The sequence below is a fragment of the Neofelis nebulosa genome, chromosome X, assembly GCF_028018385.1.
Source record: "Neofelis nebulosa isolate mNeoNeb1 chromosome X, mNeoNeb1.pri, whole genome shotgun sequence".
Classification (NCBI taxonomy): Eukaryota; Metazoa; Chordata; class Mammalia; order Carnivora; family Felidae; genus Neofelis; species Neofelis nebulosa.
In genome coordinates this window covers 81,957,154-81,973,075 of record NC_080800.1, presented here as the reverse complement: position 1 = coordinate 81,973,075, position 15,922 = coordinate 81,957,154, and the positions used below count along the sequence as shown (strand labels likewise).

The 15,922-nt window shown below is 46.5% G+C and overlaps 1 protein-coding gene across 8 annotated transcripts in view; it reads right to left on the bottom strand.

Moving 5' to 3' along the window:
• ARMCX4 (armadillo repeat containing X-linked 4) overlaps positions 1-12,118 on the bottom strand; it is a 47,516-nt gene extending 35,398 nt beyond the window's left edge. For 3 of the 8 annotated variants that reach the window (XR_009257121.1, XR_009257122.1, XR_009257120.1), the window contains exons 1-4: positions 12,004-12,118; positions 11,390-11,463; positions 10,550-10,639; positions 10,128-10,211 (exon numbers count right to left, since the gene is read on the bottom strand). Coding sequence is in view for 5 of the 8 variants with exons in the window: in XM_058713584.1 (XP_058569567.1) it covers positions 1,155-9,257 (8,103 nt within the window). In the remaining 3 variants the exon portion in view is untranslated. Of the gene's footprint in view, positions 1-807; positions 9,402-9,756; positions 9,848-10,127; positions 10,212-10,549; positions 10,640-10,857; positions 10,934-11,389; positions 11,464-12,003 lie in introns of those variants that run through there. The other 5 variants (XM_058713584.1, XM_058713582.1, XM_058713580.1 and 2 more) reach the window with 5 other exon arrangements.
• Positions 12,119-15,922: the final 3,804 nt, after the last annotated feature.

Below are 15,922 nucleotides of genomic sequence, written 5' to 3'. Positions count from 1 at the left end.
CTTTCTTCTATTATATTTTATTACTTCAAAATAATAACTAATGTATTTACCTTACACAGACACCAGAGTTAGTCAACAAAGAGAATGTTTTCCTATTAAATACCACCAGGACCCTAAAATAAAATTGTCCCTCTATGTATGCCCTCAAGATAAGTTCCATCATTTCTTTGTTCAAAGAGTGTATCACTTACTTCCTCCCCTTGCTATTCCCATGGCCAGTAGTGAAGTCTCACACTTTTATCATCTCATACCTGGACCATGGCAGTAACTTCCTAACTGGTGTTCCAATCTCCAGTGGCCACTCTTGTCCCGACCCCAACTCTGACCCATCCTGCACACAGATCAGCTACATTCTTTTCCTTTAATTGCTCATTCCTTTGGTCACAGAAGGTTGTGGGGTCACCCAGGGGTGGATGGAGTAACATTAAGACAACTCAGTTTAGCAGTCAGGGATCCTCCATGAAAGGGCTCACCCAAACTGATGGATTACATTTCCCATCACTCCCCTCCCCACACGTGGAACTCCAGGCAGGCCAGCCTCCTCTATGGAGCAGGATTTCCACCTCCATGCATTTCTTCCCACCACTCATCCCTCCTCCAAATGCTCTCCCACCCCATTTTTATCCTATCCTTCAAGCCCAGCTTCATCAAGTGTCCCCCTCCTCTGTAAAATTTTCTCTGACCACTGTTGCCTGCAGAAGTTTCTGCACTGTTTGGCCATGATCAGAGGTTCATGGTTTCGTAGTATACTTTTGTTTCCATACATCTTGCCTTTCCAAATAGATCATAAACCCAAGGACAAAGATGTGTCTCTTTTTTTCTGCTTATGACACACAACTTTATTGATGACATAAAAATAAAGCCTCAAATGTATAAACATAAGTCCACACAAAGGACCAAAAATTACCTTATGAAAAATCAGGTCAGTTTCTGCTCATGAAGCATACCAAAAATATCTTGATCCAGACAAGGTAATAATCAACACATGTATTTTCAGTACAAGTTTGAATTCGTTTGGTGTTCATAAAGTGATCCAGCTATAGACCATCATAAGTAACATCAGTTTCAAAGTTATAATGCAATTTACAATGTGCATTACCTCCAGGCAGCAAAACCAAAATATTACTCAGATTTGTTTGGAAACATATAACTAATCAGAGTTTACTTAATAATAGCTCAACTCTTTCTTTCACCTCAGGGTCACTGTATTCTGCTGCTAAGACTCGAAGTTTCTTGGCACATGCTTTAGGTCGTTGGAATATGAAATAAAGGGAATTTTTACTGAACTTGTCCTGGGTAAATACTTTTGCTCTTCTTTTAAAATGGTAATTTATATTTTCAAATAGTGAAAGAGCATTAAGAATATTCTCTTTTGTCTCTTTCTTGTTAAAGATATTAATCAGTGATGTTGGTGCATTGGCAATGAGTAAGTCTTTTGTCATAGATGGATTTTTAGAGAAATTCAAAAGCATTCCCAAAATATGGTCTTTGGTTTCTCCACTTCCCACAGTTAACAAACGAAGAAATTCCGAAATATAATTTGTAACCATATGCTGATATTCACTAATAACAGTCAAATGCTTTATCAATCTTAGTCCAGCCAGCTGCACATTTGAATTCAAGGGATAGGTCACTGTGTCTTCACATACTTGGTTTAAGTATGTTTTCACCTTCCTATGATTTTCAGCAGCCACTGAGATGTTATTCAGTGCATTTAAAGCCTTCTGCCTAACACTGGGATAGGGATTATTGAGCAAGCTTTCAATAATTGATATTCTACCTGCATTACGAATGACTTCATGGGAAAATGGATAATCAGGACTGTTATATAAAGCATTATTGGCTATTTCATGAATAGAAGGATCTTCAGTCATCTCAATCATGCAAATAAGTTTTTCAAGCTCTCGTGGATCCATATTAGCTTCGCGTTTACAGTGACAGGTCCAGGGATGAGTTTTCTCCTCACACCTGATCTTTCTGATTTCATCTTCAGGTGGGAAGCAGGACTCATTTTGGTATGGAAATTTCATTTCCGTCCAGATCATGGCTCCCGCCCATGACCCCATTCCTGCCCCAGGGACCATGGATGGATATGTGCCTCTTGACTCAATTGACTTTTTGGCTTTAGTCTTAGGTGCAGATTTGTCCTCACTTCTGTTTTCATTACCATGCCAGAACCAAGACCTTACATCAATTCCACCAGAAGCCTCAAGGTTATCCTTGGCACTGGCCTTATAGACATCTCTCTCACTCTTGGATCTGAACTCATTACTCTTCTCAGTATCAGCCCAAAACAAGGACCTTAAACTGATTTCCTCAATATCAGGGCTGGACACTCTACTTAGCTCATCCTCAACTACATCCTCAGTCAAAGACCAGGACCCCATGCAAGCCTCTTCCTCACCCCCAAGCCTAGACCCTGTAGTGGCTGCATCTCCATCCCAGAGCCAAGATTCCTTCCTGGCCTCTGCCCCAGCCCCAGCTCCCACACAGGAATCCACATGGGCTGCCTCTTCAGATCTGGTCCAGGACTCAATATTGGCCTCTTCTTCAGCCCTTGATCTGGATTCAATACTGGCCTCATTTTTACCTCCAAGTTTGGACACAATACCAGCAGCCTCTTGCCCTCTCCTGAACCAGGACCCTGTAGTAATCTCAGCTCTAGTCCCAAACCAGGATCTTTCATTGGCCTCCATCTCAGCACTGACCTGTGGTCTTCCACTGGCCTGGTCATCAGCTCTAGCCCAGGACCCTCCACTTGCTTGGTCCTCAGGCCCCAGCCTAGATCCTCTACTGGCCTCATTACCAGGCCTCAACCCAGGCCAAGATTTTCCACTAGCCTGATCCCCAGTGCCAGCCTGAGAGACTTCCCCACTGGCCAGGTCCTCAAATCCAGGTTTGGAACAGCTATCAGCCTGATCCCCAGCCCCAGCCCAGGACCTTCCACTGGCCTGACTCTCAGTGCCAGCCCAGGGCCCACCACTAGATTGGTCTGCAGGCCTTGTATTAGACCCCTCAACAATCTGGTCCTTAGCACCAGACCAGAACCCTCCTCCACTGGCCTGATCCTCAAATCCAGGTTTGGGACAGCTACTGGCCAGATCTCCAGCCACAACCCAAGACCCTCCACTGACCCGACTCCCTGTATCAGCCCAGGACCCACCACTGGATGGGTTCGTAGGCCCTAGTCTAGATCTTCCAACAGCCTGGCCACCAGCCCCACCCCAGGACCCTCTTGCATTAGCCTGACTCCCACTGCAAGCACAGGACCATCCATTGGACTGGTCTTTAGGCCCTGGCCTGGATTCTTCACTGGCCTGGTCCCCATTGCCAGCCCAGGAATCTCCAAATGACTGGTCCCTGGGACCTAGCCTAGACCCTCTACTAGCCTGGCCCCCATTGTCAGCCCAAGACCCTCTTCCACTTATCTGCTCTTCAAATCTAGGCTTTGCCCCACCACCAGCCTGATCCCCAGGTACAGCCCAGGACCCTCCATTGCCCTGGTCCACAGCTTCAACCAAGAATCCTCCACTGGCTTGGTCCTCAGAGTCAGCCCAGGACCTTCTGCTGGACTCGTCCTCAGGCCCCAACCTTGGCCCTCCACCAGCCTGGCCAACAGCCCTAGCCAAAGACTCTTCTTCATTTACCAGATCCTCAAATCTAGGCTTGGACTCACCACCAGACTGATCACCAGTCCCAGCCCAGGAACTCCCACTGGCCTGGTCCACAGTCCCAACCAAGAATCCTCCAATGACATGACTGCCAGTGCTAGCCCAGGACCCATTACTTGACTGGTCCACAAACCCTGGCCTAGACCCTTTGTTGGCCTGTTCCCCAGCCCTAGCCCAGGACCCACCCCCAGACTGGTCCACAGGCCTCATTTTGGCCCCTCCACTGGCTTGGTCTGCAGTGTCAGCCCAGGACTTTCTACAAGACTGATCCTCAGGCCTGAGCCTAGACCCTCCACTGGACTGGCCACCAGCCACAGACCAGGACATATTTCCACTGGCCTGATCCTCAAAACTAGGCTTAGATCCAGCAGACAGATCACTGTTCCCAATCCAGTACCCTCCACTAGCTTGGTCCATATCCTCAGCCCAGTACCCAATGCTAGCCACATTCCCAGCTCTAGCTTCAGCCCAAGACCCTCCATTAGCCTGAATCCTAGCCCCATCCTGGGACCTTCCACTGTCCTGTTCCTCAGCTCTAGTCCAGGACCCTCCAATGGCATCTTTCCCAGCCCAGGACACCCCACTGGCCTGACTTCCAGCCCAGGGCTCACCAATAGCCTGGTTCCCAGTGCTAGCCCAAGATCCCACACTGGCCTGGTTCTCAACCCCAATCCAAGACCCTCCAATGGCCATGTCCCCAACCTCTGACAAAGAACCTCCACTGGCCTTGTTCCCAGCCCAGGACTCTTCACTGGCTTGGCTCCCACCCCAGAGCCCCCCACAAGCTTGGTCCCCAGCTGCAGCCCAGGAAGAAAAACCAGCTTCATTGTCAGCCTTAGCCCCAGCCCAGGACTTAATATCAGACTTATCACTAGCCCCACTCCAGGACTCGACACTGGCTTCATTCTCATCATCAGCCCAGGACATGCTATTCTCCCAGTATCCATCCCTGGCCTGAAACCTAAATTTTATCCATCGCTCAGAAGCAATCCAATCCTCAATACCAATCCCGTTCCAGTAATAGTCATGGACCTTAGGCTGAATTTTTCTGCAGGCCTGAGTGCCTGTCCCACCGCCACTCTCAGAAGTGAGCATGGCTTCAGTCTTAGGTTTTACATAGCCCTCATCTTCTGTGACTTTTGCCTCAGACTTGGGTATAGCCTTGTCCTTTGCTCCAGGCAAGATCTTATTCTGGGAATGGGCCACAGACTGAGGCTGGCCAGAGCTCATCATATGTGCCCCAGCCTCTACCTTAGACTCAGCATTGGTATTTCCCCTGACCTTACTCCTGGCACCAAGCAAGGCCTCACCCTGAGAACTGGCCACAGCTTGGGGTGAAAGAGAGCCTCGTCTATCTTGCCCAGCCCCTGCCTTAAATACCACATTGGGATTATCCATGACCTTATTTCTGGCACCAGACAAGGATTCACCTTGAGAATTAGACTTGGCTTGGGGTTGGGCAGTGTCTATTATATCTGTTTGAAGCTGAGCAGAACACATTGTATCTGGCCCAGTGCCTGCCTTAGACATAGCACTGGGATTGCCCTGGATCTTACTCCTAGCACCAGGCAAGGTTTCACCTTGGGAATCAGACACAGCCTGAGGCTGGGAAAAGCTTGTTGTATCTGCTCTGACCTCTACCTTAGACACAACATTGGGATTGCCTCTGACCTTATTCTTGACACTAAGCAAGGCTTCACCTTGGGAATTGGCCAAAGCCTGGGACCGAGCACAGCCCATTGTTTCTGGCCCAATCCCTGCTTTAGACACAGCACTAAGATTGCCCCAGACCTTATTCTTAGTGCAAGTTGGAGCTTCACCCTGGGAATTGGTCACAGCTTGGGTCCGGGAAGAGCCTGTTGTATCTGCCCTGACCTCTGCCTTACACACAGTGTTGATATTGACCCTGACCTTGTTCTTAATATCAGACAAGGCTTCACCCTGGGTACTGGCCACCACGTGGGGCCAGGCAGAACCTGTTATATCTGCACTGGCGTCTGCCTTAGATACAGCATTGGGATTGCCCTTGACCTTATTCTTAGTACCAGACCAGGCTTCATCCTGGGAATTAGTCACAGCTTGGGGCCAGGCAGAGGCCACTATATCTTGCTCAGTGCCTGATTTAGACAAAGCACTCAGATTGCCTTGGACCTTACTCCTGGCACCAGAAAAGGATTCACCTTGGGAATCAGACTCAGCCTGGGGCTGGGCAAAGCTTGTTATATCTGCTCTGGCCTCTACCTTAGACATGGCATTGGAATTGCTGCTGACCTTATTCTTCACACCAGGCAAAGCCCCACACTGAGAATCAGCCATAGCCTGGGGCTGGGCAGAGCCCACTGTATCTGGCCCAGTCTCAGCTTTAGACAAAGCACTGGGATTGCCCTTGACCTTATGCTTGATACCAGGCAAGGCCTCACACTGGGAATTGGCCACAGCATGGAGCTGAGCAGAGCCCACTGTATCTGACCCAGCCCCTGTTTTAGACCCAGCATTGGAATTTCCTCTGACCTTGTTCTTAGTACCAGGCAAGACTTCACCCTGGGAATTGGCCACAATCTGAGGCTCGGCAGAACCCACTATATGTGACCCATTCTCTGCTTTAGACACAGCACTGGGATTTCCCCTGACCTTATTCTTAGGACCAGACAAGCCTTCACCCTGGGAATTGGCCACAGCCTGGAGCTGGGCAGAGCCCACTGTATCTGGCCTAGCCCCCGTCTTAGATACAGCATTAGAATTTCCCCTAACCTTGTTCTTAGTACCAGGCAAGACTTCACCCTGGGAATTGGCCACAATCTGAGATTGGGAAGGACCCACTATATCTGGCCCAGTCCCTGCTTTAGACACAGCATTGGGATTGATCCTGACCTTGTTCTTAGTACCAGGCAGGTACACTAGGTTTTCACACTGGGAATTGGCCACAGTGAGGCACTGGGCAGAGATTGTTGTATCTGCTAGAGGTTGGGCACAGCCCATTGCATCTGCCCTAGTCTCTGCCTTAGACACAGCACCGGGATTGACCCTGACCTTGTTTTTAGTACCAGACAAGGCTTCGACCTGGGCATTGGACACAGCCTGGAGCTGGGCAGAGCCCACTGTATCTGGCCCAGTGCCTGATTTAGACACAGCATTGGAATTGCCCTTGACTTTGTTCTTAGTACCAAACAAGACTTCACCTTGGGAATTGGTTACAACCTGAGATTGGGCACAGTCCACTGCATCTGGCCCAGCCCCTGTCTTAGACACACCACTGGACTTGCACCTAGCCTTATTCTTGATACCAGGAAAGGCTTCACCCTGGGAATTGGCCACGGCCTGGAGCTGGGCAGAACCCAATGTATCTGGCCCAGCCCCTGTCTTAGACACAGCATTGGACTTGCCCTTGACCTTATTCTTAGTGCTGGGCAAGGTTTCATCTTGGATATTAGACACCTCAGGCTGGGCAGAGCCTATTGCACCTGGCCCAGCTGCTGTCTTAGACACAACATTGGGATTGCCCCTGACCTTATTCTTAGTACCAGACAAGTCTTCACCATGGGAATTTGCCACAGCCTGGGGCTGGGCAGAGTCTGTTTTATCTGTTTCAGGCTTGGCAGAACATATTGAATCTGGCCCGGTCCCTGCTTTAAACATAGCACTGGGATTGCCCCTGAGTTTATTCTTAGTATTAGGTGAGGCATCATCCTGGAAATTGGCCATACCATGGAGCTGGGCAGAGCCCATTGTATTTGGCCCAGCCCCTGACATAGATATAGCATTGGAATTGCCCCAGTCCTTATTCTTGGCACTAGGCAAGGCCTCACCCGGGAAATTTGCCATAGTCTGAGGCTGACCACAGGCCCTCAGGTCTGCCTTAGTCCCTGACCTAGAAATGGCATTAGGATCATCCCTGCCATCAGGTAAAGCATCAGCTTGGATCTTGACCCCAACCTGAGGCTGCGCACAGGTTTTCATTTCTATCCCCACCTCTGCTTTACACTTGCTTTTGGCTTTTCCCCTAGCCTTACCTCTAGTACCAGGTAAAACCTCAACCTGGCTCTTGTTAGAAGCCTGAGACTGTGCCTTTGTGTCTGTCCCACCCCCTTCCTTAGACATGGTGTTGACATTGCTTTTAGCCTTAATCTTACCATCAGGCAAGGCATCAACCTGGACATTGGCCATAGGATGAGGCTGTGTATAGAGCTCAATGTCTGTCCCAGCCCCCATCTTAGACATGGTATTGGGATTGTCTCTGATCTTAACCCTGGCATCAAACAAGGCCTCAGCCTGGGAATTGGTCCTCACGTTTGCCCTGACCCCTGTTTTAGACACAGCATTGGAATTGCCTGTACCTTTAACTCTGGCATCAGGCATAGGCTCAGCCTGAGCACTGGCTATAGCCTGAGGTTGAGCAGCAGCCCTCATGTCACCTCCAGTCATTGTCTTAGATGTGACATTGGTATTTCCTCCGTCATCATCCCTGGCCCCAAACACTGCTTCAGCCTGTTTCTTGGCCACAGTCTGAGATTGTGTTGAAACTCTCATATCTGCTCCTGCCCCTGCTTTACACACAGCATTGGTATTACCCCCGGCATCAAACTTTACCCCAAGCATAGCCTCAGCCTGGGTCTTGGCTACAATCTGAGGCTGAGCAGAAGCCCTCATGTCTGCCCTAGACTCTGCCTGAGACACTGTTTTGTGATTCCCCTTGGCCTCAACCCCAGCACCAGGCATGTTGTCAACCTGGATCTTGGCCACAACCTGAGATGGTGCACAGGACTTCATGTCCACTCCAGCTTCTTTCTTGGACATGGTATTAAGATTTCCTTTAGCATCAACTATGTGACCAGGCCTGGCCTCAGACTGAGTCTTGGCCATATTCACAGTCTCATCCAGGGCTCTTGCCTTGGTTTCAGCCATAATTCCAGTCTTATTTATGGCACCCATCTTGGCTGCTTCCCTGGTCACTCCCAAGGCCTCATTCTGTGTCACCATTACTTTGTTCGTGTCTTTTTCAGCCAGTAAACAAGCTTCAACTTTTGTCTGGGTCATTACTTGTTTCTTGGTTTCTGCCCTGGCAACCAGTGCCCAAGCTTTAGCCTTGGTCTGGGTCACAGCCTCCTTCTTGACTACTCTCCCAGCCTCAGAGTCAGTTTGGGTCACTGCCTCTTTCATGGCCACTTCCCCAGTTTTGAGCTGGGCCACATTCAGAGTCACTGCCTCTATCATGCCCCCTGTTGTGGACACTGTTTTGGCCTCAGACTGGTTCTCTGCCTCTACCTCAGCCATTGTCTTGGCCTGAGAGATCACCTTAGCAATGGTGGTAGTCTCTACTTCAACCCCAACCCTACCTCCTGCTCTAGTTTCTGCTCCAGTCTTGGCCATGGGTCTAGTGTCAGTCTCTGTTCCAGCCATGGCTTCACTCATGGCCAAGGTCTGGTTCTGTACCCCAACCACAGTCTCCATCTTGACTCTGGACCCATTTCTGGAAAGTTTCCTCACTCCCTGGGCTCTTCCTTTGGTTAATTTGTGAATGCAGTAGCAGGTACCAGCCCAGATCACCAATCCTGCAGTCACCCAACCCACTTCCTGAATGCGACCCATGTAATCACCCCTACTGAAGGCACGAACAACGTACGGGGAGCTCAATCAGGATGGGGAAAGAGGGTAGTAGGTCTGGATGTAGGCCTGTGAGGGCGCTGGTCTTCAGCCACTTAGAGGCCACTACAGCTGCCACTGGAGGTGGACCTAGAAGTGGAGGAAGGAAATGGACTAAAATTTCTCTTCTAATTTCATGCATCATACAGATAGATATACAGAAGGACAGAAAAGTGTAGAAATGATGTGTTTGGTGGGAGAAGAGGATGATGAGCAAACTCTCTCTCCATCCCTTTTATTTTCTCCCCTCCCCATTTTCCCCAGTGCCCAACAACTTTCCCCTAAGGTACATCCATACACATTTCCTTACACCAAATGAATAATGAAACAGATGCTGGAGTGTGGTGCTGACTATGAATGGGGGAGACTGAGAAGCCCTCAGACCTCGATTTTTACTGGACCTACTCTTGTCACCACTCCCAGAGGTCCCCACCCTCATACCAACCTGTAATGATCAAGGCAGTTCCCTCCTCTTTACTTCTTTTGATTGGTGATATACCCTAAAGTAGATCTATAAACTCATGAGATCTGTGGACCTAGAGACAGACAGACAGATGGAGGGACAGATGGGACTGGAGATTTTGTTCTTAATGTGACAGGCACATTATCAAACTACGTTTCTATCTTGCTCAGTTTACCCCACTTTCTGTACCAAAATAAAGGTAAGAGTGTGGGGTAAGTGACAGAGATGGTAGGAAAGGTGGCTGGGAAAGGGAGAGGCTAAGGATCCTCCAGACTGCACACTGACCCTACTAGATGCACACTGATCTCCACCAACCCACCCTTGAGATCTACAGGTATTCCCCATCCTCTTACCAGTCTATACCGATCAGAGGCAATTTCCTCGTTGTTTTTTTGCTTCCAGTAATCTCAAGCCCTACAGCAGACCTGCAGGCAAATCTATGGACAAGTAAACAAACAGGAGGTAATAGACACTAAGTCCTCATAGAACACACAAGTGCCCTAATCACTGACCCCAGTACCTGCCTTGCCAGAGCCCATGTCCAGTTTGCTAATGTGTTCCATCTTGTGATCCCTCCTCTTGTCTTCTCAGTCCACTCCAGCCCACCCCTATCCCAATATTACTCCTGTTTCCAGGACAGAAATCACCAAGGGATTGGCAACACTGTGGAAATCTGACAGAGTGTAGGAGAGGCAGAAATACCCTCCACTAAGACCCTCTCATGTCTCAGCCACCTTCTGTGCTCACCCTCTTGTTATCGCAAGGCACTGCTCACCTTCACACCAACCTTCATGGTTCCAGGCCGGTCTCCCCCTTTCCCTTGCTTCCAATGGTAAACAGCCCTACTGTGGGCCTATGGGAAGACCTAGGAACAAACAGAGAAGAAGGGGAAGGTTAACTGTTGAGTACTTGTTACATCCCAATATCTAAAACAGGGGTCCCAGTACCTGCTGTGCTAGATCTAGAAACCCATTCTCTGAAAAGCAGAGCCTGTGGCTTCCCCAGCACTGAAATGGGCAGGGTGTAAAAGGGAGGCAGAAAAAATAAAAGGGAAGAGACAGAGGGAAATTATTTTAAAACCACCTGTAAGATTCTAGGGTTTCTCCCAAAAGTCCATCATTTCTTTCACCAAGGTGTTCAGACAGGGGAATCTGGAAAACTGGAAAATGGAGAAAGAGATGGAGGCCCCCAGATCCCTTACTCTAGAATCATACATAGCAGACTGCCACCTATTTCTCCTTAAATACATCTCTAGGAGTCTCCAGCAGAACAGACAAGGAGTGAGGAAAGGCTTTTTCTTTTGTAAAATTGCTATGCCTTCTGGCAAAGGCTATCTCAAAATATAATAATAATGTTCTTTGATATAATTTGCATTTTCTCAATATTATCTGGAGTGCAAATTAAAGCATCCGTAGAAAAGTTTGCTGTCTTTACTGGTCTTCAACATACAATTTAAGTTAAAAATCCGAAGCTGGGTAAGTAAACGCAATTTAGGGAAAGTTCCCTAGTTAGCCCCACCCTATATCCCAATCAGACAGTGGTACCTAAGTTCCTGCCGTAGAGAATGCACACAGAACTTCAACTGTCCATAGGCAGTGCCTGTGCTCACACTAACCTCCACAGATCCCGTGCAATTTTCTTCTCTCTTTCTTCCCTTGCCTCGCCACAAAACAGTACCACACCGATCTACTGTCCATCAGACAGAAGAGAGGAAACGCGCTGAGTGCTTGGACCAGCACCGAGGACACAGATCCTAATACTCACCTTTCTGGACTCAGGATCCCTGTTATCAAATGTCCCTTCCCGCATTCCAAAACACCATCCCACCAACCCCACCGTCCAGTCACCAAGGCCCACCATTTTCTGTGTAAATGCCACGGCGACATGTCCCTTCCAATGAAAGGAGCAGGAATCTGGACGGAAGTGTGCGGTCAGCGATTAGAATCAGAGAGGATGGGACATCTCAATCTCTGCATTTCCCTTTCGAGACACTCCTCCCCGCCACCCCACCCCCACCCCCCAACCCCCCCCCCACCCCCCCGCCAACTATCCGCCTTGTCAGAGCCCAAGATTCCCCAGCACAGACGTAGGCAGGGGGAGGGGACTCGGGAGAATCACAGCGAAGGCTCCTGGAACTTGAACCCGCTTTGTCCGGTATCCCCGAACCAGCTACCGGGGTTGGTGGGCGGCTGCCCCCTGGCCTCAGAGCGCGGGCCCCAGACTCCTTACCTGCTCCGCTTTCCTCGGACCCAGTGCCAGCCCGCCAGGCGCAAGGCAGCGGGGAGCTGATACCTAGAAAGGAGTGACGACTGCACGGAAAGCTGCGTCGCTCTGCAGCTCCAGGTCACGTGAGGGCCTCGCGTCACCAAGCTCTCTCCCCTCCCACCCCACCCCCTCTGGACGGCCGGGCGTTTTGCAGGACCCTACCCCCCACCTCACGGTGCACCAACTTCCCCTCCACCCGTCATTGCGGTGGGCCTTAGCGTGCACCGCCCAGTCACTCAGCTCTGTCCTCTCCAATCTGAGTAGCCTCTCTGCCTTGCGGTTGTGGTTTTCCCCTCTAGGGTTATTGGGGAGGGTCTGCATCTCACCCTCCCCCAGGACTTTGCTCTAGTCTTTTCTCTGGATTCTTAGAGGAATCCTCTGTTTCTGCCTTAGACTATAAGACCAACAGTCCCCAACAGTGCTGCACCAAAATGGGCCAGGGAAGGGATGTCAGGAAAGGAGGCAGAGAATGCATTTAGAAAGGACGCTTAACATTTTTTTATGTTCTTTTTTTAATTTTATTTTAACAATTCACTCATGGTTTTTGTAATCGGGAAATGGAGTCAAGCCATTTTCATTTGACATTTAAATTTTAGTTCGCAAAAATAACAAAACACATTATTTTGTGCCACATTAGTTGCTATGAACTATTTCAGTTTTCAAAACATATTAGTAATTACTGACATTTTATATACAAATGTCAAACAAAACCACGGTTTCAATGTCATCTATAATCTGTGGGAAAACGTTCAGTTTTCTAAAAGTGTCAATTTCCTACAAGTGATTTACAACCTTTTGAGGTTCTGACTGAAATGAACTATGATCTTGTGTCAGGTGTCTGGGAACTTCCTCATAGATGACTCTTGGATGATTGAATGAAGACCCAACTCCTGATGAACCCAGTGCCTGAAAACTGGTGACTTCCGAGATTAACCTGTTTTCCATTTTCAGGGCTTTATTTGGATTTTACACAAGCATGTCTCCTCACACCCTGGACAGGACCAACTATTATCCCACTGATGGAAATGAGGCTTAGCAGGTGGAATGTTCATTTAATCACGACATTGGTGAGATATCTCCAGGATCTGTTTTTCATGTACTATATGTCACCCTAGCAGCAGCTTGTGTTCAGCACCTTCCAGTGTAGAAAGTGGTGAGGGTCTGTAAATGAAATCTTTGTCATTTTTTCCTCACAAAAAGCACAGTTTACAGGATCTCAAGCAGTCACCAGGAGAAAGAGGTCTTTTCACTCGCTGCTTTCTGTAACAATTCCACTGTACCACCCATACAAGCCCCTCAGAATAATACTAGAACTCAGGGACAAAGTATGCAGAAATTAGTCCCCATTCAGCTGTCCCAGCTAGGGAGTCATACTCTAAATATAGACCCTTAAGCAGCCTCTTTCTTTGAATGCTGAAATATGACACTCTAGCAGGAAGCTCTCCCTACAAGGGGCCTCTGTGTGTGGGAGGCCCCTCTAGGAAGTGAGCCAAGGAGCCCAGAGTGCTCTAGAACCTTGATATGACTTCTCAGAACTCAATTGCTCATGACTAACTTATATTCTCCATCAAATTGAAAGATTCATAAGTTGATTACATAAACATTTAATATTTTATTAAAGTAAAATACAAACCCCACAAGCATAGGATGACAAATGGCTAATTTGTGATAATCTAAAAACTTACAAATCACTAGTAAAATGAGAACTCAGTAGAAAAATGAACCAAAGACATGAACAGATTTGTTCTCAGAAAAGAAATACAAATAACTGATAAATATATGAAAAGATGCTCAATTTGAAAGAAATGCAAATCCAAACAACTGTGTCTTACGTGTTTCAGCTAGAAGTTTGTCAAAATACAGAAATTTGATAATGTTGTCGATTGGTTTGTGGGGAAATGGGCACTCCCACACTGTTGGGCCACATATTGTGATGCAACCTTTTTTCAGAGAGCAATTTGACAAAATCTATTAAATGATAAATACAATATCCCATAAATTCTTTGACTCAGCAATGCTTTTACTAGGAATTTAACCAGCCCATATACCTACACAGTTTCACAAAGCAATGTATATGTATTGTATATATGTATTATAAATACATTTTATATATGTAATGTATAAACATTGTATTATGTATTATATATACATTGTATATATGTCTTGTATATACATTGTATTTATATATGTATCTGTCTGTATGTGTATATATATATATATACATATATATGTATATGTATATCTAGTAAAGAATATCTATTGGATATCTATTGCAGTACCTATAATGGTTAAAAAAGCTGAAGAAACATACAATGTCCATCAATAAGGAAAAAATTAAATACATCATGTTAAATTTATACGATATGGGGATGCCTGGATGGCTTAGTCAGTTAAGCATCTGACTCCTGATTTCTTGATTTTGGCTCAGGTCATGATCTCACAGTTTGTGAGTTTGAACCCCACGTCAGGCTCAGCACTGACAGTGTGGGGCCTGGTTAAGATACTATTCCTCCCTCTCTCTCTGTCCCTCCTCTGTGCTCTTTCTCTCTCCCCTCTCTCACACACACACACACAAAAAATAATAAATAAACTTTACAAAAATTGTACAATATGGCTAATAAAAAGATTTAGTTGTGTGTATTCTGATGTAAATATACTTAGGGTTTTTTATTATTTGCTGTTTCTTTTCTGTAATTACATGCAAATTCCACAAGAATATATTCTGGTATAAGAGTCAAACCCAGAAAAACACTAGTATCACTTTAAATCCACTGTCCTCACCCAAAGCGCAGTTACCTCCCCATTGTTATAAATTTGCTGTGTTAACTGCTGGTGGGAATGCAAACTGGTGCAGCCACTCTGAAAAACAGTATGGAGATTCCTCAAAAAATTAAAAATAGAACTACCCTATGACCCAGCAATGGCACTACTAGGTATTTATCCAAGGGATACAGGTATGCTGTTTCAAAGGGACACATGCACCCCCATGTTTATAGCAGCACTATCAACAAGAGCCAAAGTATGGAAAGAGCCCAGATGTCCATCGATGGATGAATGGATAAAGAAGATGTAGTATATATATACAATGGAGTATTACTTGGCAATCAAAAAGAATGAAATCTTGCCATTTGCAACTACATGGATGGAACTAGAGTGTATTATGCTAAACGAAATTAGTCAGAGAAAGACAAATATATGACTTCACCCATATGAGGACTTTAAGATACAAAACAGATGAACATAAGGAAAGGGAAGCAAAAATAATATAAAAACAGGGAGGGGGACAAAACATTAGAGACTCCTAAATATGGAGAACAAACAGAGGGTTACTGGAAAGGTTGTGGAAGGGGGATGGGCTAAATGGGTAAGGGGTATTAAGGAATCTACTCCTGAAATCATTATTGCACTATGTGCTAACTGCCTTGGATGTAAATTTTAAAAAATAAATTAAATGTAAAAAATGCTGTGTTAAATGCTTTTCTATACATTATATACAACTTATTGAAATATATATGGTATCATATTTAACATACTGTTTTGCAACTTTTTTTCCCATTTAACATTGTATCTCAGAGAGCTCTAAGTTCCAGTACATTTATATCTGTTTTATTATTTTTAATTGCTACATACCATTCCACAGCTTGGCTACACTATTGTGTATCTAATTTCATTCCCCCACATTAATTAATGAACATAAAATTGTTCTGGGTCTGGGGCTAATAAAAACAAGGCTATAATAATCAATCTGGAACATACACCTTTGCCCACAGGTGGAAGAATTTCTTCAAGATATTCTCATATAAAAAGAACTGCGAAGTTAAGTTATACATTCAATGCTGCCCAATGAAGAATATGAGATTTTATATATTTAATGGGTATGCCA